This window comes from Crocodylus porosus, unplaced genomic scaffold (genome assembly GCF_001723895.1).
Source record: "Crocodylus porosus isolate Cpor-Errol unplaced genomic scaffold, CroPor_comp1, whole genome shotgun sequence".
NCBI classification, from domain to species: Eukaryota; Metazoa; Chordata; order Crocodylia; family Crocodylidae; genus Crocodylus; species Crocodylus porosus.
The window spans coordinates 3,335,462-3,359,500 of NW_017728943.1; the positions used below are offsets into that span (position 1 = coordinate 3,335,462).

The 24,039-nt window shown below is 43.2% G+C and overlaps 2 protein-coding genes across 2 annotated transcripts in view; both read right to left on the minus strand.

Moving 5' to 3' along the window:
* MAP3K3 (mitogen-activated protein kinase kinase kinase 3) overlaps positions 1–17,580 on the minus strand; it is an 85,912-nt gene extending 68,332 nt beyond the window's left edge. Inside the window, exons 1-2 of the mRNA XM_019548520.1 lie at positions 17,574–17,580; positions 11,947–12,012 (exon numbers count right to left, since the gene is read on the minus strand). Of these exons, the coding sequence (XP_019404065.1) occupies positions 11,947–12,012; positions 17,574–17,580 (73 nt within the window). The remainder of the gene's footprint in view (positions 1–11,946; positions 12,013–17,573) is intronic.
* The window catches only part of DCAF7 (DDB1 and CUL4 associated factor 7), a 44,768-nt gene continuing 35,740 nt past the window's right edge, over positions 15,012–24,039 (minus strand). Inside the window, exon 7 of the mRNA XM_019548467.1 lies at positions 15,012–22,235. Coding sequence (XP_019404012.1) covers positions 22,063–22,235 — 173 coding nt within the window. The 3' untranslated portion in view covers positions 15,012–22,062. The remainder of the gene's footprint in view (positions 22,236–24,039) is intronic.

The following is a 24,039-nucleotide window of genomic DNA, read 5'->3' on the forward strand; positions in this document are numbered from 1 at the left end:
CTAATGGAGTGTGTCTGTGACTGAGAGTTCTTCACCTCCCGAGAAACGAACCATAGCAATTTCTGCAACAAGGGGTTGGCAACCCAGAGCACGTGTGCAGAGCATGGCACATGAGGCCATTTTGCTCAGCATGCGATGGCCAGCCCCGGCTCTGGGTAGCTGCTGCCAGCAACGGGGCCCAGGCTGCTCCCAGCAGGGCTTGCAGTGTCCCAGCTGTTTGTAGCCAGCCTGGGCTCTGGGCAGCTGCAGCAAGCAGCGGGCTGGCTACAAACAGCTGTGCTGGGCTCTGGAGCCCAGTCACCAGCTCTGCGCCAGCAGCAGGAGAGAGAAGGGGGTTGCGCTGCCTCAGGCCCCTCCCTCCACCAGCTGCTCTGGCGCTTGGGCCTTCAGCTTGTTCGCATGCTTGAAAACAGCCCCAAATCCAACAACAAAAGATTTCATGTCTCTCATTTCTTCCATATCTGTGTCTGAAGATGGTGCAACATGAATTATATGAGCGGAACAAGTAACCCGTAGTAGCTCCAGTCTGTGATTGAGTTTTATCTCCCGTGAAAACTTGGCCAGATAGGAGGCAGAATCTGTGTTAGTGGTAGCGACATCTTCCCAAGTCAGTTGGTACATCTCTAACATTGCATTTACTGCTGCATGGATGCTTGGGCTGTCAGTAAATGGGATAAATGTCACAGCTGCACAAGACAGTGCAGGTTTTTTGACTTTGAAATAAAAAAAGTGAAAACAAAAGGCCAAGAATTGGGCGATCCAACGCATCAGGGGATTAATCAAAAATCAAACTAGACACCATATTTCCATTCATTCTTTCAATCACTTTAGATACTAGAGCTTTGTCATTTTCTCTGAGGTACTTATGAGTGAGGTTGCCTGCATTAGGAAGAATTTTTTCTGCTGGGCAGTATTGCTGCACAAAGTCACCAATCGGTCCCTCTGTGAGAAATAGTGGTTGACCAGCAAAACAAACAGCACACACAAATTCATTAACAGAGTCATGTTGGCTTCTCTCTTTCATTAATGCCCTGTTAAAAGGCTCCAGATACGGCCTGTTTATCCCTAATCTCACCTTCTTTTCTAATTTGAATGTGTCATTTGTTTTCTACATGTTCTTTTATCTTGTCGGCATGAGAACTGACTTCAATGCCGCAGTCAGTACTGGCAGCGCAGTGCATCCTCCTCTTCACCTTCCTGTTTACTCTTTTTGAAAACTTCTGAACACTGATTTTCACAGACATATTCACATAGAGATCTGGACTTTTTACCCATCTTTTACTTTTTTTTCCAGTGTATGGCAGCTGCATTTCATAAAAATAAATACAGTAAAATCCCTGTTATCTGGGATTTTACTAACTGGAAAACTTTGCAGATCTGGGGGCCTACACCTCCTGGGAGGGCTGTGGGGCTGTGCCTGGCTCTTCTGGGGTGGGTGGGGGGACGTGGGACCCCAGATCTACATGTGGGACAAAAGCAGGCTGCCACCCACCCAGACGCCCAGGGTGGGTGGCAGGAAGAGCCTGGTGCTGCCACCGGCCCAGCCTGCAGCCGCAGCTGGCTTTCACCCCACACACAGATCTGGGACAGTCCCCCAGCCTGGAGCCCTCCTGGGGGGATGCGTAGCAACAAGAGCCGCATACCGCCCCCTCCCACCAACAACTCCCCCTTTGCTCCCTGCTGCAGTCCCAGGAACAGCCTACAGGCTGTGCTGCAGCCCTCCCCTAGTCCCAGCTTTCCTCCCTCCCTCACCATCTTTTTCTCTGTTTTAAACTGATTTTTTCCCCTTGTCTTCCTGTAATCCCTATTTCATCCCGGTTTTTATGTTTCCAAAATAAACTGCAAAGAATTTCTGTTTTTGTTTTTTTTTTTTAATAAAAACCGAGAATGCAGAACTCTAACCATAAAGTGAGGGAAACCCGAATATAGCAGTGTTTCATTTTAATCACAGATTTGGGGGGGGGGGGGGTTAAATCAGAGAATTTGTGATTTTTAAATAGAGAAAACCAGGATCCCTTGTCATTAGGCTGCTCCCTGTTTTCTTCTTAGGCTATGGATACTAGTTCTCCTCTTACCCCCTCTCCATCTCGATTCCTGCTGGGGGCACTGCAGGACTTCCCTTGCCTGCCAAACTGTGCTGGCCTGGAGCTAAAGGATAACCAGTAAGCTAACCAGTTATGCATGCACTTACCAGGGGTGACACATAAGGGGTGTATGCAGGTGCATGTGCACCCCCTGAGTGTGGCAGTGCACCCCCTGCAAAAAGGCACCACTGATACTATCAGCGATGCTGGCAGGTGGTCACCACTCACCACCACATCGCCAACACCGCTGGTGGCATCTGCAGGCAGTCTGTGACCCCCACTGGTGATGGTGGCAGTGGGTGGTTGCTGACCCCCGCACCCCTGCCAACAGTGCAGGCGGCATCTGCGGGAGCTTCCCTGCTTACCGCCACCGTGCTCCTGCTGCCACCAGGGCCTCCCAGCCACCCGGGACACACACTGTTCATGGCACTTACTTAGATGATGAATTGTTTAACCTTTCACATCTCTAATCCTGATACTAGTTTAAGGTCACCAGGGACACAACATTGATGCTTACAGTATGATTGTGAAGACAATGGGAAAAGGCCAGAAGTACAATTTAAATTACAAGATTTCCAAGTACCTTGGCTTGAAGGGAAAAAACATGGCCACAGAATACAAAAAATAGCAATTTTTACAGTTAATTTTGGTTCTGCAATAAAAAAACCCCACTGATTAACTCTTAATCTGTTTTCCATCTCTTAGCCAGCTTCTGAGCCACAACATTACCCTTTCTCAGAATGACTAAGATTCCTTCATGGCCTTACAAGAAGGACTCCGAAATGCTTAGCAGTTATGTTAACCTGTTCATATTTTTTCCCCCTAATTCTCTGAAATATTCAAAGAATTCCGATAAAAGCATTATTTTTCTTTATGGAAACAATGTTGATTTGTTTCCATGATATCTAGATTTGATAAATGAATTTAAAAACAAAAAGAAAAACTTGAAATTTAAAAAGATAGTTAAAATACCTTCCAATTGTGCTTTTTTTCTTAATTCCCAGTCTTCCTTCCCCCCCAGTTACCTTTTCTTGTCACTGAATACAAACAAATTAGGTATTGCCCCCTTCTTCTCTCCCATTTTCATTTTAATCTTCACTTTTTCATTTTAATCTTCTGTCTTTTATCAGTTTAAATTTCTAATGTTACTACAACTTCGAAGTTGGCCCTGCAATAGGAAAAAGGGTAATAGCAGTTTGGACAACATTCATTTTATTGAAGCCTATGGAAAAGAGAAGGGGAAAAGGGAAGTCTGAAAATAAACAAAGAACATCTTAAACATGCATCATTCCATCTAGAATCCTTCACAATGGAAAAAAATCAAATTTAAATTGTTTCCGCAAAACTTTCCTTTTTCAAACTGCTTTAATCATATCGTGATCAAAGGTCTGTGCTATTTATATATATTTTTATCTAAACAATTTATTTAGAACCAACGTTAAGTTAAATGCCCCAGAAGCAAATCTGGGAATGAAATACCATTTAAGGTGCAGTATTTGTTTCCTTTCAGTATGAGGGCTGACCTCAATATTGAAGCACAAGAGATTTTGCTAATGGGTCAGTCACTCCATTCCTAAATGACACCATCTGTATCTGGTGGCTTTTAAATTTTCCTGTTTCTTCCACCACTTCCTTTTTTGGCATCCATTTGGTATTCATTTTTTAAAAGCCATACTGTTTAACTTGTGTTTTTATCAGCTACTCTTTGTAAACAAATGTCCAACAGATACTCCCACAGTAAAAGGTAATGCAAACAAATCATATGGTTTTCCTATAATGTCTCTATCCTCAGCTACTCATCTTTATTCCCTCAGATTTATTGATTCTCTAGGCTCTGCCATGTGTTCAAATTAAGCTGGATAGAAACCAGCTATAAAGTTGTTACACATTTTTAAGCGTTTGTAACTGGTTGGCTCTTTTTATAGCTTGATAGACATTTTTACTATGCACATGATGTTTTGCAGGAATTTACTGCCTGCATCAAGGCAATGTTATGCATTCAGTTTCATGAAATACTTGAGCTACAGCCTGGGCATCAGGACCGGATGAGGGTCTCTGGGCCAGTCTGTGGGCCAGATTGGGCCATGGCAGGGACAGCATGCAGGGCTGGTTAGGCAGGGTGCTGTGGGCAGGATGCTTCCTGTGCTGGCCTCCTGTGCAATGGGCAGCTCAGGCCAGTCCCTCTCTAGGCATTGCACTGTAGGCAGAGCACTATATAAAGCACAGAGGGGCAGGCACAGGGTACATACTGCATGTAGTGTCCTACCCACCCAATTGTTAGAAATGGAATATTGTTAGAAATGGAGTATTGTTAGAAATGCACAGCTTGCATCTTGCACCTGATAAGAAAGAAACACTGCCAAGGACTTTTTTCCTTGCCCAGCCTTGCCACAGCTTTGCTTATACTAAATCGCAGACTCTCCCCCAGCTTCTCCCTAGCCTCTCTCATGCAGATTACAGAAGCTGGAATTCAACTGACTGTGCCCTTGAAAGGGGTGGGGTTTAAACTCTTGGTTACCTATAGTAGTCTCTGAGCATGCTTAATTAGCTGATGCATATTTACCTCTCCACCCTGCATACTTAAGTAGTTAATTATAATATACATGCGATGTATGTAGTGATGTAACCACATGTATGCTTGTATGAAACGGAAGTGAGCTGTAAGAGTTCCTGTTTCTGCACACGTGCCCAGGAGGAAAAAGATAAATACAGCCTGCAAAATTCCTTGGTGGGTTCAGAGTAATCTGAGTTTTTGACTCTGCTCTGACCCTATTTGCAAATACACCTTTTGTGCCATCTAATGAGTGTGTGTCTGTGATTTTGGTGGCCTCCAGAGAAATGAACCGCTTTAAGCATCACAATCTTGAGGGATGGCTCCAGGGCCAGAAAGGATTGGACCCCTGGACATCTGTGTTTCTTTGCATTGACCTATCTTCCACTTCCAGCTACTGGATTTCTGATGCATTTATCTAGAAAGCTAAGAGAGCTACCTACTCCCTCCCTTTGTAGGTACTTACGGACAAACATTAAGTTTCACCCACTGATGCTCTTTTCATGAATTAATTGAATTTTTTAAATTCCTCATTGCAAGGTACACAGAAGAGCATTCCATCTTTTTACTCTTCTGTGACATATGAAACATCATAACCAGAAGGAAATATGACTTGACATCCTGCTGGCCACCAAACAACTTTGAGGTAAACAGACTATATTCCAACTTTTCCTGAGCTGAATCTGCATAAAATGAACTGTTCCAAACAGATTTTACCACACCTTCAACTCTCCTATGAAACATGGACTTTCATTTCTACCTAGGAGAACTTTTACAATCTTTTTTCCTGTGCCTGAAGAAGGATACTTCTCCACAAAATCTTTCAAATAAATATTTTGGGGTTTTTTTTTTTGCAGAAATCTAGTTGGTCTAATAAAAGATATCACCTCTACCATGAGTTCTGATTCCTTTTGCCTGTAGACCAATATGGCTACAACCTGAATACCTGATTTATTGCAAAGTGAGTTCTTCATGCCTCAGATCATTCTTGCTGCTCTTCTGAATCCTCTTCAGTTTTCAGTATACCTTTGGACCCAACTGCGGACTACTTTGTTAGTTTTGACAGAATAAATGAGCCTAGAAAATCAAAGTTCTTACCAAGTTTCAAGATTTTTACTACAGTGACCCTAGCATGTTTAATCCAAAAGCAACCCCACAATTAAACACATTTTAAAAAGTTCCTAGAGATACAGGAAAAGGCAACATAAAATTAAAGCATTTAAAATATCAAATAAATAACTAATCACACTAATGGGAAGAGAAGAGAAAAGTTGAGGAGAGGTTGAATCCTTGCTGTTCCTGCTTTTCAAGTCCATTCCTGCCTCCTATAACACAAAACAAAACAAACATACATACCCACAGAAGGGAAAAGGAGGGGGGGGGAGGAGAGAATGTTAAAAAAAAAAATACAGCTTCTCTCTCTGGTGTTGACTTCACCAGCAACATTACTACTGAAAAACACAGACAGCAGGTGTTTTTATCAACTACTTAGAAGCAAAACTTTACCAACCAGGGCCTGTCCAGCATATTGTTTTGCGCTGCTTCTCTCATCATGAGCTCACAAAAGTGCTACAAAGCGTGCATTTTTTGGCTGGCTAAGCCAAATTCTTTTTAGGCTGAAGGCAAGAGGAGGAAAATAAGAAATAAAAATAAGGCGGGGAAGAAAAGTTGGATGCTGGAGAAGATGAGAGCAGGAACCTCAAACTCCCAGAATGAGGTAGTAGCTAGAATTCAAACAGAAACTTATGGAGGTGGTGATGTCAGTGGTTCCTTTCTCTGGCTTGACCATGAAATGATAGGACTGGAAGGGACCTCCTGGATTAGAGTTGTCTGGTATCTCAGGCAGCCATGTCACATAACCCTTTTCAGAAGGTTGACAAGTCCATTTTAAAAAGTTAGGGTTTTTTGCCCCCACCCTACACTTTCCCATCAACCATAAGGCTGTTCCTGAACATCATTCCTGTGATATTACAGAGAGTTTGTCTTCTAATTTACAGCCTAAAATTTTCTTGCCCAGCTTATAAATATTTATTTTCATGACTTTAGCTTAAGCAGTTCTCCCATCCATATTCTCTTCAGCAGAGTTGCCAAGTGTCAGTAAATGTACTGCCAGTAAGAATAATAAAAATCAGGCTAAAAATGGCTATTAGTAAAGTCTATAACAAAAATAAAAATAAAAATAAATGAAATTTTAGCCATCAGTAAAAACACTAAGCAGCTGAAGCTTGATTGAAGCTGACAAACTGAAGCACCACCTCATGTTAAAGTGCCAGCACAGCACTCTGCAGGGTGCGTTCTCTCAGCCATGAGCTGCTGCTATTGTATCCCAGGCTGCCTGTAATACTGTTGGGTGGTAGGTAGGCTTCTTTGAGGGTCCATTCCAGGGTATGGGGAGCAGAATTGGCAGGGGTAAGGCTGGGGGTAAACAGCATGGTGCAGGGTACAGTCAGGCAACAGGGTGTGGGGATAAGTAGGGGCCCTTTTTTGGGTGGGGGTGTTGGGGAATGGATAGGGTATCACATTGTAAAACCATTGCTGCAGTCAAGTAGAATAGTTAGCTCTAAGTTTGTTTTTTTTAATGAGAACTTTTTGCTGACAAACTTTTTTAAAATGATGGTTGATGTTAAGCCCTTAAATTTGAACCCAGCCCTTTTAATTGGGACCTGGCAGAAGAGTTACATTTACATTCTGGAAAACATGCATCAGGTAAAACATGTCAATGAAAAAAGTTTGGCTGTCAGTAAAAGGCTTTCTGTGCATCGGGATAGTTTGTTCCTGCACTCTCAGTAAGGCTTCCTTAATGTACAGGCAGTCCTCGACTTAAAATGTTTCGAGTTACATTTTGCACTTACAACGTTTATAAATTGACACCCTGTTTCAACTTTATGATGTCAGTTTCAACTTTACAACACTTGATCCGATGCAACACCACGCCAGTGAACAAGTTTGCCAAGTCACTCATCTCCCTGGAGAACATCTGTCAAAACTTCTTTGGACACTTTGTTTAAGATAGCAGACAAGACTCCAGAAAAACCTGCAGCCAAGACTCCAGCCAATAACCCTTCAAAAAGTCCAGCAAAGTCACCTCAAAGAAGTCCTTCCAAATCAATATGATTGCTATTTACAATATGAATACATTAATGTAGCTATATTACTCATCTGTAATTGACTGAGTACAAAATTCTGGGGTATTTTTGGTGAAAATAGGGTATTGAGCCTTGGGTTCAGGAAACAATCCCCCATTTATAACATTATTTGTTCTGAGAAAATTGGTTCCAACTTACAATGTTTCGACTTAAGATGTGGTTTTCAGGAACCAATTGTGTCATAAGTCTGAGGACTGCCTGTACAGCCAGCTCTCCTGGACTCCTCTCCCCTTCAGAGTGGCTTCCCAAGGGGTCCTGCCCGTGAGTTCTCTGAACAAGTCAGTCTCCTTTTCTGAACTCCAGGGTCCTTACTCTGCTGCTCTCCATTCTTCTTTTCCTCAGGATCCTGAACTCAGTCATCTCATGGTCAATGTTCCCTCCAAGGTGTAGCAATCTGTGAGCACACTGCTTCAGTCTGCGAGCGCACTGCTTCAGTCCCGCCTCCCTCTTTCACTAAGCCTGGATCCAGACTACACTAAGCCTAATAGACTAGAATCCTCATGTAATGGATCCTCACCATTATTCTCAGGGTTAGGGTCCCCACAAGGGGCAGGGGAACCCTATAGGCAGTGCAACTCCCATGATACTGGATGTTGTCTATAGCGGTCATAGATTGTAAGGGCTAGAAGGGACCTCGCCAGCCCCCCCTGCACCAGACAGGAAAGACAACTGGGGTTCAGGGGACCCCAGGTTTGGGTTGGTTGGTTATGGCTAGGGTCTCATGGGAGCACAGGGGCCCCCTATAAGGGAGCATGGACACCCTCTAGGCAGTGGGGGCCCCTGCAGGGGAAGCTGGGGCACCCTAGGGGCAGCAGGGTCTCTATAGGGGTCAGGGATGCCTATAGGCAATAGGGCTCCCATAGGGGTACCCTGTGGGCCCCAAGCCCTATGGGAAGCAGGGCCTTACAGGCAGCACCCCTCACTAACCCAGCTCGAAGTAGCCCCTGCAGCGCTCCCCGCTGAAGGAGCAGAAGGACATAGCTGCTCCCAGCTGCCTGGCCTGGCCCCTCCTCCAGCTCTGCCTGTGCCACTCCCTGCAGCCGCCAGAGAGCACTGCCAGACAAGGTGGGCAGGCAGAAGTGCAGGGCAGGTGCAGCCTGGGTCAGGGATAGCAAGCTCCAGGTCCACGGCGTAAAAGCAGCTGAAAGGAGGGGAGTGGCACCAATCCAGCAGAGCAGTTCCCTGGCACCGGCAGAGTCCGCATCAGCCCCAACCCCAGCTCCCACCTTGCCTTGCCATGCTGCAGCCCATTTCCTCTCCAGGTGGGTGTGTGGTGTTAATTAGTGTGTGGCATGGTATTAAATTGTGCGCAGCTGCACATGCCCGCAGCTTGGAGGGAACCTTGCTCATGGTCACTGCTGCTCAAGTTGCCATCCACTACTACGTTTCCCACCAATTCATTCCTGTTTGTGAGCAGCAGATCAAGAAGAGCATGGCCTGTAGTTGGCTGCTTCAGCACTTGCACCAGGAAGTTGTCCCCAACACTCCAAAAAACTTCCTGGATAGCTGTGCACTGCTGTGTTGCCCTCCCAGTGGATGTCAGGATGACAGAAATCCCCCATGAGAACCAGGGCTTGGATCTGGAAACTCCCACTAGCTGTTTGAAGAAAGCCTCATCCACCACTTCCTCCTGGCCTGGTGATCAACAGCAGACCCCCACTACAACATCACCCATGTTGCTTTCTCCTCTAATCTTAACTTAGAGACTTTCAACAGGCCTACCTCCAGTTTCATACCGGAGCTCTGAGCAATCATACAGCTCTTTGACATACAGCACAACTCCTCTTCTTCTCCCTGCCTGTCCTTCCTGAACAGTTTGTACCATCCATGACAGTGCTTCAGTCATGAGAGCTATCCCACCAAGTTCCTGTTATTCCAGTCACATCATAGTTCCTTGATTGTGTGAGGACTTGCAATTCTTCCTGCTTCCCAGCCTCTGTGCATTTGTGTAGAAGAACCTGAGGTAACTAGTTGATTGCCCTGATTTCTCCAGAAATATGAGCGTGCCTTCCCTGTTGTCCCCTCCTGCTTGCTGTTCTTCCAGGTCCCGCACTTCCCCCCAGGGATTTGATTTCCATCTCCCAGTGAACCTAGTTTAAAGCCCTTCTCACTAGGTTATTGAGCCTGTCTGCGAACATGTTCTTCCCTCTCTTTGTCAGGTGGATCACATCATCTCTTCCCAGCAATCCGTCTTCTTGGAAAACATTCCTGCCTGTGGCAGGGGGTCAGGTCCCTCCTGACCCTAGCTACTATAAAACTATGAAACATCCCATGGTTGAAGAAGCCAAAGCCCTGCTGGCAACATCACCTGGGCAGCTAGGTATTGATCTGCAAGATGCACCCATTCCTGCCCAGGCCCTTTCCCTTGACTGGAAGGATTGAAAAGAACACAGCCTGAGCCCCAGACCCCTTCATCCTCACACCCAAAGCCCTGTAGTCACTTTTGATGCTGCTCACAGTCTCCCCTGTATCATTGGTGCCTACATGGATGAGCAGCATGGAGTAGTAGTCAGAGGGCTGGATGAGTCTTGGTAATCTCTCCTTGACATCTTGGATCTGGGCTCTGGGCAAGCAGATGACTTCCTAAGATAGGTTAGGTCAGCAGACAGTTCCCTCTGTCCCTTGCAGATGGGAGTCTCTAACCACCACCAGCCATCCCTTCTTCTTGGTGGCAGTTGTCTCAATCCTTCCCACCTTGGTGATTCATGGAATGTGCTCCTCCCTCTCTATTGCTAGGGCTGCATATCTGTTCTCCAATGAACTGCTGCAGGTGGAGATGAAGATTTCTGCTTGCTGCCAGAGGCCACAAGCTTCCACCTTCCTGGGAGCCCATGTTCTCTCTCTTCTCTAGTGCTGCCTCTGGCAGTTCTTCCTCCAGTTCCAGAGGTCTCCTCCAGCATTGAACTGAACTCCTTATGGTGGACAATGCTTCGGAGCCTCACCACCTTCTCCTGTAGCTTTCTTGCCTGAAAGACACCAAGAGGCACTGCTCACACTGCAGGCACTCCCTGACCTGGCCATCACTGGAAGGAACCTGCAAACCACAGTCCCCACTGAGCCAAACCCAGACTACTCCCTTTCACCCTTGCACCCAGAGCCTTGTAGTCACTCTCGATCTGCCCAGGGTCACCCCGGCAGTATCATAGGTGCCCACATGGATGAACAGCATGGAGTAGTAGTCACAGGGTCAGAGGAGTCTCAGTAATCCTTCTGTGACATCTTTGATATGGGCTCCAGGCAAGCAGCAGACTTCCTGGGACAACGGGTCGGGCTGGCAAATGAACACTTCCGTCCCTGGCAGAAGGGTGTCTCCAACCACCTCGGGGATTCTTGGCTTGGTCTCTTCCACCAATAGAATGTGCTTCTCTTCTGTTGCTACCACTCCATATTTGTTCTCTAGGTATACCACTGCACATGGAGATGACGACTTCTTCTTGCTGCCAAAAGATACAAGCTTCTAGTTTCCACCTTCCTTGGAGTCCATGCCCTCTTTCTTTTCTAGCACCACTTCTAGCAGTCCTTCCTCCACAGAGGTTTCCTCCGGCATGGAATCAATTAAGTCCTCATGGTGGTGGATGCTTCAGAGCCTTTCTACTTTCTCCTGTAGCTCTCTTGCCGTCTCTCTGAGGGACACGACCAGAAGGCACTGCTTATATTGCAGAAACTTCCCTCACCACCCCACCTGGCTGATACTGGAAGGACCTGCAAGCCACAGTCTGCACAGCACCAAATCAGGACCTGGCTGGAAGCCTAAAAAATGTCTGTCCAAGCAGGACCACACATCTCAACAGGAGGAAGCAGAGGAAGAGCTGGAAGTGGCAGTGACTCTGAGATTGCAACATCTTCCAGCCATGTTGCTGGGTCTTCTAATCTGCTGCCTCTCACTTTGTGCCTCTCTTTCCAGGCAGACCTTTGCTAGCAAACTCCTCTGCAGCTGGCCTGTTTGCTGTTCCTTGAGCTGAAGGGTTCCCTTTTCCCTGCAGCCTCCTTCCTCTCAGCCACCTTATGGTGAAGTAATGTGAGAGAGTTTCCAAGCAAATCCCCCTCACTCTGGAATCTAGTTAAACAGTGGGTTAAAGTCTTGGTCTAGCTGCTGAGTTTTAGCTGCTAAAATGAAACAATGTAGTTAGTCAGTCCTAATTACAATATAAAAAAAGAATCTTACCTTTCAGGCTGCTCTTCAAAGAGAGGGATGGCAAACTGTCCCATTTGCTTCTCCCTGTTTGCTGCTCTGCAGGTCCCTTGGACTACCTCCTTATATACCTTCCCTGGCCCTAGGCTGGTTAGGCCCCCTTTGTTAGGGCCCTTTTCCACACCCAGGCAGCAATCAGTTCACTCAGCTGCTCAGGATACACACCCAAGCACACAACTCACCAAACAGCAAGCCAAGAACACAGGCAACCCTAGCTCAGTTATCTTCCCAGAGTAGGATCTGGTGCCTGGTTCCTCTTTGCTTTCTTCCTCTTGCTCCCAGCAAACTGCTTGCAAACCATCATTTGCTTCGCCCTGTTCCCAGCTCCCCTGGTTGCTTGGACTGCCTCAGTATACACATATACTTTACTCTGGAGTAGACTAATCAGCTCTGGAGTAGTATCATAGTCTACATGTGTGTTGGTATTACAGTGTAGTAAATGAATCAACTCCATCATAGGATAGTGCTCTCAGGGACAGTAGTATCTTATGGCAGATTACTTTACTGTGCCAAAACACATGTGTAGATGCTGACTGCAGGCATACATTGCACCCAGTCAACCCAGCTAGTCAGGGGCCTACTCTGCTCCAGATCAAATTGGTGCTTTCCCCAGCACATGTGTAGATGCTGCACCCAGGAGCAGTTACTACAGCTCAAACTGCTCCAGTTTATTGCATCACATTAATTGCACGGGTACCCTGTTAAGATATAACTAGTCACATTTTATTTATTAATTTTTTACTTGAAATATTTAAAGAAATGAACAGTTTTTAAAAAGTTTCTTAAATAAAATTACCTTTAATCTGTTGAATACACAAGAACATTTATCAAGGCTTGTTTTGGATTCAAAACCAATTCATTAAACTAAGGAAGTATTAATGAATAGAACCCATTATTTCTGGTCACCTTTTTATTTTTTACTATACTTTAGAACTACTGTACTAGATAGCACTGTCAAACCTCATTTTTAGTGATAACTTTTCTTCCTCTTCCCATCTCTCCTGCGTTTTCAAATCACAATCATGTCAACTCTGAAGAAATCATTGACTTTACAAGCTGAATGTACAAATGCAGATATCTATTCCCTCTACACCTGTGGAGGCTGCTGCTGCTACCATGAGCTGGTTTAACACTTCAAAGTGCCAGTGACTTCCTCTAATTCAGTTGCCTGATTTCAAGCTTTCAGCTAATACATACTGCTTGAATGTATTTTTAATTAAAAATGTTTAAGTCAAATCCTCAGTATAGATTTATTTAGAGTGAAGTTGTAGCTGTGATGGTCCAGAAATTGAGAGGGGCATGGATTTCTTAGGGCTTGTCTAACTCTGTCCCAGCTATGCAGTTGGTCCAGTAAGACACATCTTAAGAAGTCCTTGTCTTTCATACAGGTTTAATTTTACATTAATCTGGTTGGCTAAAAATGAATATTTAAAAAACCTCATGCTGAATGATAAAACAGACTTTGCAACTTCACCCTGCTATACGAATCAACTGTTAGTAGGTCAGGCTCAAAGGTAATGGCCCAGGTTTCAGAAGATTCTTGGCTCTTGCTATCTTCACAAGGTGTTCGGCAGTTGGGAAACATTTCCACGGGGATGCAGTAACTTTCCTAAAGCAAAAGTTCCAGAATCACATTTCTTTAAATTTTTTGGTAGAGGCAAAAAGTCAATTGCAGTATTTTTTTTTATATACTGATTACAGAAACCAGTAGTCCATTTTTAGATATATAGTAAAAGCTGTGTTAACTGGCATACTGTATTAACTGGAATTTCCAGTATCCCCCAATTCAAATCCTCACTTTAGCAACCAGAATCTTTGCCGAGTCTATCCAGCATGCACATCAAGTATTTCTGTTGTTTACATTAGTTAGTGACACTGCTGATAGAGGAGATGCTGGGAACCCTTCTAGTTGATATCCGCATAGATGGAAGGAGAAAAGCTCGGTTTTTTTGGGCGGGGGCTGAGCACATGTCCACCCCCCCCACCCTCCCAGCAGGTAAGTTCACAGGGGAATGGGCAGGGGGAGGGGGAAGGGATCTGTGCAGGGCAGGGTGGGCTGCTGCTGTAGGCTGGGGCCGGTATAACTCTCAGATAACTGGCACCCTCTTACCCCACACATACCAGATAACAAAGCTTTTACTGTATAATCAATTATATCCAAAAGCATCTCTTTCCAATATGGTCACAAAAATTTCCACCCTCAAAAGCTGAAGGAAATAAAGAGTTCCAAAAACAGGTCATGGGACAATATAGTTTACTGAACTGCAGTTTATGAAACTACAGCTAATTAATATCTGCTTAGCACTCAGTATTGAATGTTAGTATATACCTATTTTTCCTGAGACCCAATGAGACAGAGGGCACCTCTATTTTAGTCACTAATTGATCTCTACTCCAGTAAGTGATTGAATCTGAGGATGCAGCATGGTTCTTCAGAGATTAATAGCAATACAGGGGTTATGTATAGAGCTTTTTGCAATTTCATTGTTACCCAATTTTACTTTAAATTTTCTGTTTGAAAAGAACCTCAGGGACAGATACATTTGTATTAAAAAAAAATCTAACTCTCCCCTCTATTCTGATACCTACAGAGAGCTGTTGAATTATCTGGTTACTATTTGTCAAAATACCTCATTAAAAATTTGAACAACAGGAGAATGGAAAGGAAAAAAACACAGGTAGTGTTATTTTTTATTTTAAGAAAAAAGTTACTTGAAATTAAAGTGTTTAAGTACATTACTTTAACCAGTCAGTTAAGTGCTTTCACAACCAGGCTCTATAAACTAATGCTGTTGGGGTACAGTTTTGGTAACTTGTGTTAAAAGCCAACATAGTTAGGTATAGTCTGGGAATAGGTACATTGAAATGGAGTTTATCAGCACATTTCACTATCCTAGGAGGTCAGCAAAAAGATAAGCCAATAAGCTTTTTCTTGCCACATCACTGAAGTCAAAACAAGACATAAAACAAAACTAAGGTGTTTTAAATAGTTCTCTGTGCCCCTATATCAGTTTAACTCACCACACAGTGAACTGCAGTCAATCTACAAATGTTTCATTTTTATTACAAAGTATGAAAAGCAGAAAATACCGTACCTAATACACAGGAGGCTGAAACTTAGAAAGAAAGGTTAAAAAATTTGAATAAAACTACACAGGAAGCAGAAAATAGCATAAAGGATGCAACATTCCACTTTCAAGCGGTTTCAAAAAATCACCTAAAAATTTACAGTTTTAACAAAACGGTTCCATGGCTTGGGTGTTAAAATGCATTTAACAAAACCTTTTATATTGTTTTTTTTTTCCATTAAAAAAATGAAGGAATACCCGGACATTGCAGTTACCCAGTGTCTGTTGGATAATGGGATGCTAAGAATCCTCTAGTAGAGTATGACAGCAAAGTTGCAAAATCTCAAACAGTACAGAAGGGATGGTGGTGGAGGGGGAGAAACCATGTTAACACCCTACACTATGAAGGACAGACATTAAATTGCTATTGCTTTAACATTTTAGTGAGAATAAGAAATCCGGGATTTCATATGTATGCTTGTACAATCATGCTACAAAGATCACACTTTCAGGAAGTTATTACAACAGATCTTAAATGGGAACAGCAGAAGGGAATACACATAAAAGTAAATATCTACTTGACTATTGGTAGTAAAAAAGAAAAAAGAAAAAGAAAAAAAGCTTCGGCGCAACAGATTATTACATTGTACACTGCTAGCAACCCAAACTAAAAAGGTTCTTATTTAAATAGTAGATACAATTAATATTCACCAGGTTGTCAAAAAAGCAACACACATTGCTTCACAGCTGTACAACTGAATGACAGAATCCTTTCCCCTTTTGTTTGGCAGCTCCTTCACTTATGTGTCTTGCCTAGAAGAGACACGAACATTTCATAAGACATGAAATCAAATTTGAAGGGATGCTGACTTGTGTGGATGAATGAGAGATGGAACCAGGACTTAGAGCAGCATGGCTGCCGAATCTTGCAATTACCAGAAAGATGAATTTAACTCTGCAGTTTATTAGCTCCTCTGAAGAGGAGCAAGCACTTCAGAGCCTGAACAAGTCATTTTTCCTCACTGGCAAGGTGAGAAATTTAGATTGATGCCGGATATCTGTGACCACCAAAAGAGGTAATTTGAGATGCTCAGCAAACTGAAGGATGTTCTTTGAAGAAGTCAAGACAGCATTGTATATGTTTCTCTTAGAACTACACTCTACCTTGAATTGCCAGACAAGCAACTGGTAACTGGAGCACATTTTTATCTCATCAGTGCTAAAATAGCTGTAAGGTGCTGATCAGATGCTTGAGACTTAACTCTGACAGCATAGGCAAGGGCACTGTAAATTCCATTTGATACAGTTGTCAATGTCACGTCTCTGACAGGGCCTTCTCTATGGGTACTGACATTTAGTTACATCTTCCCATAAATCAAGCCTTTTCCCACAAGGAAGTGCTATATCATAAAAACTTATTAGCTTCTGCAGAAGCTAATAAGTAAGACCTATCTCTTTCCCACCTCCTATCTCGAGCCAGTTCTACTCCTGCCCATTCAGAATGAGATGGTAGATGCTTCATTTCCTAAAGGCCATCGCACAGACCAACATTAAAAGCCTAGGCTAGAATGTGAATCATTGACCTTGCAGTGAAAAGGCGGGCAGTCAAACATCCAAACTGCTTGTTGACTGTCTAATATTCCACTTGGGTTTGTGATAACAACCATTTTCCTTGGTGGTAGTGGATGATTAACCCTTTCCAGGATTTTGATGGAAATGTAACAGTTTTGCAGCTGGCTGAATTTGTAGTTAGCTGAAACTTGCTGTACATTTATCCATTTCAGTATGAACAGCAGTCAGAGAGCACCAGGGAATTCAGGGATAAAGTTAAGGACTTTTGAATTACGTGGGAAGGTGCAGATAGCTGCATCTGTTTTTTCTACCTCACAACTGGGGTCTGTGGTCTGCTTATTCATTTACATCACATACTGAGACATTTCCCCAGCCACTGCCAACAGACAATTTGAAAGGGCACCTAATTACATAGCCCTTAAACATTAGGTAATAAGAGATGATCAACTGAAACAGAAAGGAGTTCTATTTGGGTGACAAGCAGTGTTAAGTGCCTGGGAGTTCTCTGCTGTTATCTGAACAAAGCCTCCTAGTTTGTAGCCTTAATAATATTTTCAAGCGCTCACAGTTTTATCCTTCAGCAGGGCAGGTAGTTCTGACATGAAAAGGATTACATAACTATATACTCACAAATTCAATCTTGCAATGTCAGGAACACTTATTTTAAACGAGACAAAGTTCAGAGGTATAAAATCCTGCCTTAAAAGACTAGGGCAGAAAGAGGTTCATTCTTTCCTAACCCTACCAAAATATACCTACTAAAGTGCCATCTAGAGCAGCTTAACAGTCATGCTCAGATTCCTGAACTTACATTTTAAAAACAAGCCTCCTCCTATACAGGAGGTTGTTTCAGTCTCAGGTCAGAAAAGATTCATCTTGTCAGTAGATTTATTATGATTGCTGATGATCATCATCCACTTTTAAGTGGCTTATTTTAAGACCTCTTATAGCATCAGTCACCTTTCATCCCGTACTTTGTGACCACTAAACTACTAGAGATTGTCAAAGCACTTAAGTTCTCACTTAGTAAATCTCTGCATGTGGCAGGAAAAATCTGGTAGCAGTGAGTTATCATAGGCTGGTTTAATTCAGTAGTATACAAAAGTTACTGTACTAATGCACTGTTTTATTATCCAACTTTTATGTTCTCAAATCACTGCCTACTTCTAGAATAGCTTGGCTCAAAAAGTTCATCCAAATGCCTGGAAATAATCAGTAGGAGAAATGATCCAAAACTAGTGAAGTTAGTGCCTCAAAATTTTGTTTATGTCACATTACACCATCCACTTTTGTGATAACTTCACTGATGTTAGGATCTTTCCCAAGAGTTCTCCTCCCCCCTCCCTTCAGGGGCAAATACTTTGAAAGCAGTTTCTCTGTACAATTTGTAAAGCACTCGGAACCACTATCAAAATCAGTTACCTTACTAGTGGTTTTCACAAGCCTTGGAAGAAAAAAAAAAAAAAGAGACATGAAAGTGTAAGATGGGCTGAAATATTTAAATGCATCAATGTTTGCGATGTTTCCACCTCTAACTGAAATATTCAGTTGGCAGGATATGCTGAGCTGTTTCTTTTGGTCAATAATCCTCAGCACCTTACAGCTTTCAGAGGCGTGTCTTATGTTTGAAACAAACGTGAACCACTGAGGAACACATTGCTTCATACTAGAATAGCACTGCAAAGAAGCCTCTTATACTCTTCCCTTCTTAAATAAAATGCCCTTTGTATGAGCCCTTATCTAGACAGGTTTGCCTAGTTTTCAGGTAATGCTCATTACATTGCTAAAGTGACTATTTGAAAAATTAATTTAAATAGTATCTCTCACTTCTAAGGATGGTATCTGACATGGGGAACAGCAGTAGGGCATGGCCCAAATAAGGCAATGAACCATAGATCTAGAAGCTAGTACAATCAATAAACAAGCAATTGCAGCAAGAATACAGGTCATATTACACACCTACTAAAGTTGACAAGAGTGCTTCCCCTGTCTTCAATGGAATTTGGATCGGGAGTCTTTTCTCTATAGAGAAATCCAAACCAGTACTAACAAGCAAGTGGTGGGAAGAGGGATCCCAAGCTGGATCCCTTCAAAGTATACATAATCAAAGTTTTTACTAGCAGTGGAAGTGTTCTCATTATTCAGACCACGGTTTGTTTTCACATGCTCTAACATTCTCAGTGGGGATGAAATATTTAGCCTGGAGGGGTTTACATTGTTGGAAAAAACTCTCACTTAATATAGTCAAAGGGCTCTATTTTACATTTAATCTGCAGAGGCGTGCGCACACGCACACACACACACAAAAACTTATCAGGTAAATACTTTTTCACAGAATTTGTCCTTCATGACTAAGGTTCAATTAAACTGGATAAAAGATATTTGGGGGGAAGAAAGCACTTGGCTACTACAGCAACAGGCATGTTACATCTTCACAGAAAAAAGATGGCTAGTGTATTCTACTAAGCATCTGCCCAATAAAGTTGATCTTGGGCAGGGAAATTACACAAATTCCATGCCTGTCCAGGGTAGGGATAAACTGTAGGGAAGATTAAACTTGTCATCAAAACACTTGTCAAGGACAAGGAAAACGAATTGAGTAAGGGAGACAAAGTTATTAAAAATCATGGTATCCGCCATTTCATGTATTTTGCGGATACGAATCTTCAACTAAAAACAGATCAATTCATTTCTTTCTTCTGAAAATAGCAGTTGCAAGTGATGCACAGCTGCACCCTGCATTTGGCCGTGAGGAATGGTTTTAACAAAGCAGCTTTCACCCCATACCATTTACCTCAACAGAATGAAACATCAAAGCCTAAATGGGACTACATATATCCTAAAATTACACAAGTTTTTTTTCTGTTCTATCCTTTACAAAGTTAAATGCAAAGCTTGATTTGCAGCAATAAGTATATATATTTAAAATCTGCATTGAGTCAGAAAATGAGTTATGCTTCTCTCAATCACCGTGTCAAATGCTTGTATTTTAGATGAGTTTTTAAATGTAGTATTGTTACATGTATATCTACACTTAAGCAATGTGCACAATAAGTCAATTAATATTGCTATAAGGATAAAACTTTTACCTTGGGGCTTAGCATATGCAATTTCTAACTTTAAGGTGCAGTTCTTCTCTGAAAAGTGACAATTCAGTTGTGTAGTTCCACATTTATTGCATTTTCAATGACTTTTAGAGCAAGTCTGCTCAGTCTACATGCAAGTCTCAAGTTATCTTATTGGTTACCATGCCAACAACTTGGTTTGACAATCAAACAGTACTCTTTCTGCTCACCCAAAGAGTCAACATTTGGAACATAGTGAATCAGACAGTGCAAGAGGTGGAACAGAGTACAACTCAGCAATGTGTTAGCTCAATATTGCTAATAGGAGGAAAATATCTAATTAATAGTGAAAGCTGATCAAATTAGTAAGATGGCGCTTTTTTTACTACAGCATTTTTTTTAAAAAAGTCACCTGTAAAAATGTTTACCCAGTGTTGCAGTAACTTTTAAGATAAAGATTTTGCCTCACCTATTTGTTTTGCTCCGTGTTTGACAGTATGGTCCATTTCACTATAAACAGTTTTCCATTTCTGACTCGGTGCAACAGGGACACAGCATTTAAAACAGAATGTAGTAGTTGTAAATACTGTAAAGAAGACTAAGGTGGGGGGAGGAGGTGGAGGGAGAGAGACGCATGTACCCCAAAACAAACTTTTCTTAAGCTGGTGAGATTAAAATTCAACTGTGATTTGGTAATTCTGCATTTGGTTTTTGGACTAACTCATGGTAATGAGCAGATGCTGACAACTAACTTCAGAGCCCTGTTTGTTACAGTAAAAAGGTGACTACAAAGTCTTGCATTCTGTTGTCACGTTTTCTTTGGAAGGGTACTGCAGATCATTCATCTGAACAGAACATTCACATTATCCACCACGTTAAGATTAAGTTTTCTAACCATTGCAACTTTAAATCAGAAAGCAATGTTACAAAACAACCTATCAAGGCCCCCTTTTTTCTTTCTACTATTAAAAAACCCCTCCAAAATTGAAGGGTTCTACTTACAAAAGTTGCAATACCTGAAAGATGCAACTAAAACCAGAACACAGGAGCCATTTGAGAGACTATATACACCTTCTTTCATTTTAGATCCACCTTGTATGTTGCTTTAGGGAACTACTTCTGCTATAGGGACAGCTTCCATTTTGATAGTAGACCAGCTGTTCTGACTTCTCATTCATCCAACAAGATTTGGGCAGACAATGCAAATATACTGAGGGGCAAAAAAAAAAGTTAGCTCCTTGTTCCTTCACGTTCAAGAACTTCCAGAAAAACAGGCCAAATGCAAAAAACTCCCAGTTAAAAAGGTTAAATATAGAATTTTTGCTTAGGTTACAGTTTTCAACCAAGCAAGGTAGAAAGAAAGTGTGAAGCTATTTTTTCTTTTGGTTCAGTCAGGAAATTTTCTAGGGGAAATTGTTTCACTGTAATGGATTTTGGATTGACATGTTCAAAGTTGCACGTTTTCCAGAAATCATTTACCTCAAAACAAGTAGTCACACAAGAATCTTCTCTTTTTGAAATGCTGATCCCCATTCAGTTAGGCAATACAGCTGTGGGAGAGCCACAGTAATTCTGTTAACATTTTAATGTAAGGCCTACCACAGTAACAACTGCCTCTAGCATCAGAGAAATCAGAAGACAGTTGTGCAATAAATTTGTATTTCACAGCACCAGGTGATTCTGGCCAGGTATAAAGAGCCAAGGCAACAGTTAATACTGGCAGGGCTTTACTGCCAGGGAATCAACAATGATGCTCATGACTCACCTCTACGAACAGATCCTGCTTTGGGCAAATGGAAGTTGATCACATATCAAAAATAACTGGAGAGAAGAGCCTCGCCTCACCTCACCTCACCTCACTCAATAGAAACTTAGCTCAAGATATATAAAAAACAAACACAGAAATGTTTAAACAGTTTAGAGACAGCAATAGCAGGAATGATTAGAGATTCCTGCAGGGATGTTGGCTAATATCAGTGTCTTTCTTCCAACTAGTTTTGCACTTACATTTCTCAAACTAGCTGGATGTGCTGCCTCAGCTGGTTGACAAACACACAAACATATGCAGTAACTTAAAGCAGTCATTTAAAGCCCATAATGTTCATTAACAGTCGACAAACAAATATACAGAACTTTAAATTGAAAAATTATTAAAACCAGAACCCAGAAGGGTCCAAGAGGCTTGTCACGTCCCTGCTTTTTTATTTATTTATTTTTTGAGTCTTTTTGGGACCGCAGACACCTGCCATCAATTCTTGTAACAGTTTCTTGGAACAGTAGATGCAAAGCAACAAAAAGATACTGGCCACTGAATCTTGTTTGTTCTTACGTTAGAAAGGGGAAAATTATACAGCCGTGCCTTGCTTTGGCATGGCCCAATAATGTTACACTCTCAAGATCTCCAGGCAGTTGTTGTAGCAGATAGCTATCCAGTCCGGCTGAGTTGATGCCCACTGTACATTGTTGATTTCTCCTTCTGCTGTATAGGCCAGGATAGGATCCTCAATGGCCCGAGGCATTTGCTGAATATCCCAGATGAGAGCCTGATGATCATCAGCTACAAACAAGTAGGAAAATCAGAATTAGAATTAATACCTCCAAGTTGGCTACTTACTTCTTTGTATGGCTACTTAAAGGGCAGGGGGGAGCACATTCTCAAACAAACAAACTAAAAAAACCCAGACTCAGAAGATGTATAAGATGAATCAGGTAGTCCACATGATAACAGGCTAGGTCACTTCAACTATTCAAAAGATGAGTCTTTCAGAAAGACCATCTCATTACAGCCTGTTACACTAAGAGTGGGTAATTATTTGGGCTATTTCATAGATTTCACAGACATTAGGCCTAGAAGGGACCTCAGAAGATCATCAAGTCCAGCCCCCTGCCCCAGGGGCAGGAAGCCAGCTGGGGTCAAAGCACCCCAGCAAGATAAACATCCAAATGTTTCTTAAAGGTGTCCAGAGCAGGTGCTTGCACTACCTCTGGAGGCAGTCTATTCCAGGCCTTGGGGGCTCGGACAGTAAAGAAGTTTGAAGTTTTTTCTTATGTCCAGCCTGAAACAGTCTTGGAGAAGTTTGTGACTGTTTGACCTTGTCATCCCTTGGGGTGCTCTGGTGAACAGACATTCCCCCAAACTCTGATGTACCCTTCCTTATGTACTTATAGGCAACCACCAGGTCCCCCGCTGAGCCTGTGCTTTTCCCTTTTCCAGGCTTAAAGTCCAATGGCTCTCAGCCTCTCATCATAGGGCCTGTTCTCCTGCCCTCTGATCATGCACATGGCTCTCCTATGGACTCTCTCAAGCTTTTCCACATCCTTTTTAAATTGTGGAGCCCAGATGCAATACTCCAGCTGTGGCCTCACCATGGCCGAGTAGAGTGGGAAGATGACATCCTGGGATTTGCTTGAGAAGCATCTATAGATGAAAGCCAGAGTTTTGCTCACTTTACCAGCTGTGACATTCCATTGGTGGCTCATATTCATCTTATGGGCCACTTGAGGAGTTCTGGTGAGCTGCTGAAAGCCAGGTCAGTCAGAATCCCCCTCCCCACTATGACTACAGCTCAAACGTCTTAAATAGTTCTGCTTTGGGGCCCAGCCCTGCACTGTCAATACCAGGCAATCCCTGCTCCAGCTCTGGGGTCTCCACAGATAGACCTGTGTGGCCAGGGCATGCTCAGTTGGGTAGATGGAATGGGGCCGTGGGTGGGCAGCAAGTGACATTTGGGAGCAGGAGAGGCGGGTGGGCAGGAGATCATGGAGTGGGATCAAAGGAAAGTGACAGCGCGGGGCCAGGGCCCAGGGCGGAGCCATAATCCACTCCCTGCATGCCCTGGCCTGTGGAACCAGTGCTCATCACAGGGATGTGCAGGCAGATCATAGCTCTCCCTTGGGCCTCAGTCCTGCACTGTCACCACCCTGCGATCTGGCTCCAGCCCTGGCTCTTCCCTGCTCCCAGATGCTGCTCTCCAGTTGCCCATGGCCCCATCCCATTTGCCCAGCCAAGCATACCCTGCCTGTGTGGGTCCCAAGCTAGTCTCCATGGAGACACCATCCACCCACTCCATCTGGCACCCCTGGCAGTGAGAGGCAGACACGGTGAGGTGCTAGTGGTGGCAGTGACACTGGCAATGGCAGCTGCCAGGACTGCCATGAAGTGAAGCCCAGCTGCCATGCTGTCCCAGCCCCACTGCTCTGCCCGGGGTGGTGGGACCAGCCACATGCACCATGGCCAGGGGTGCCCTCTGAACCTTGGTCAAGTATGACCAAGGGACCTACTACGGGCTGTATACAATCCCTGGCAGGCTGGATCCAGCCCACAAGCTTTTTTTTTATTATTATTTTTTTTAACACATCCC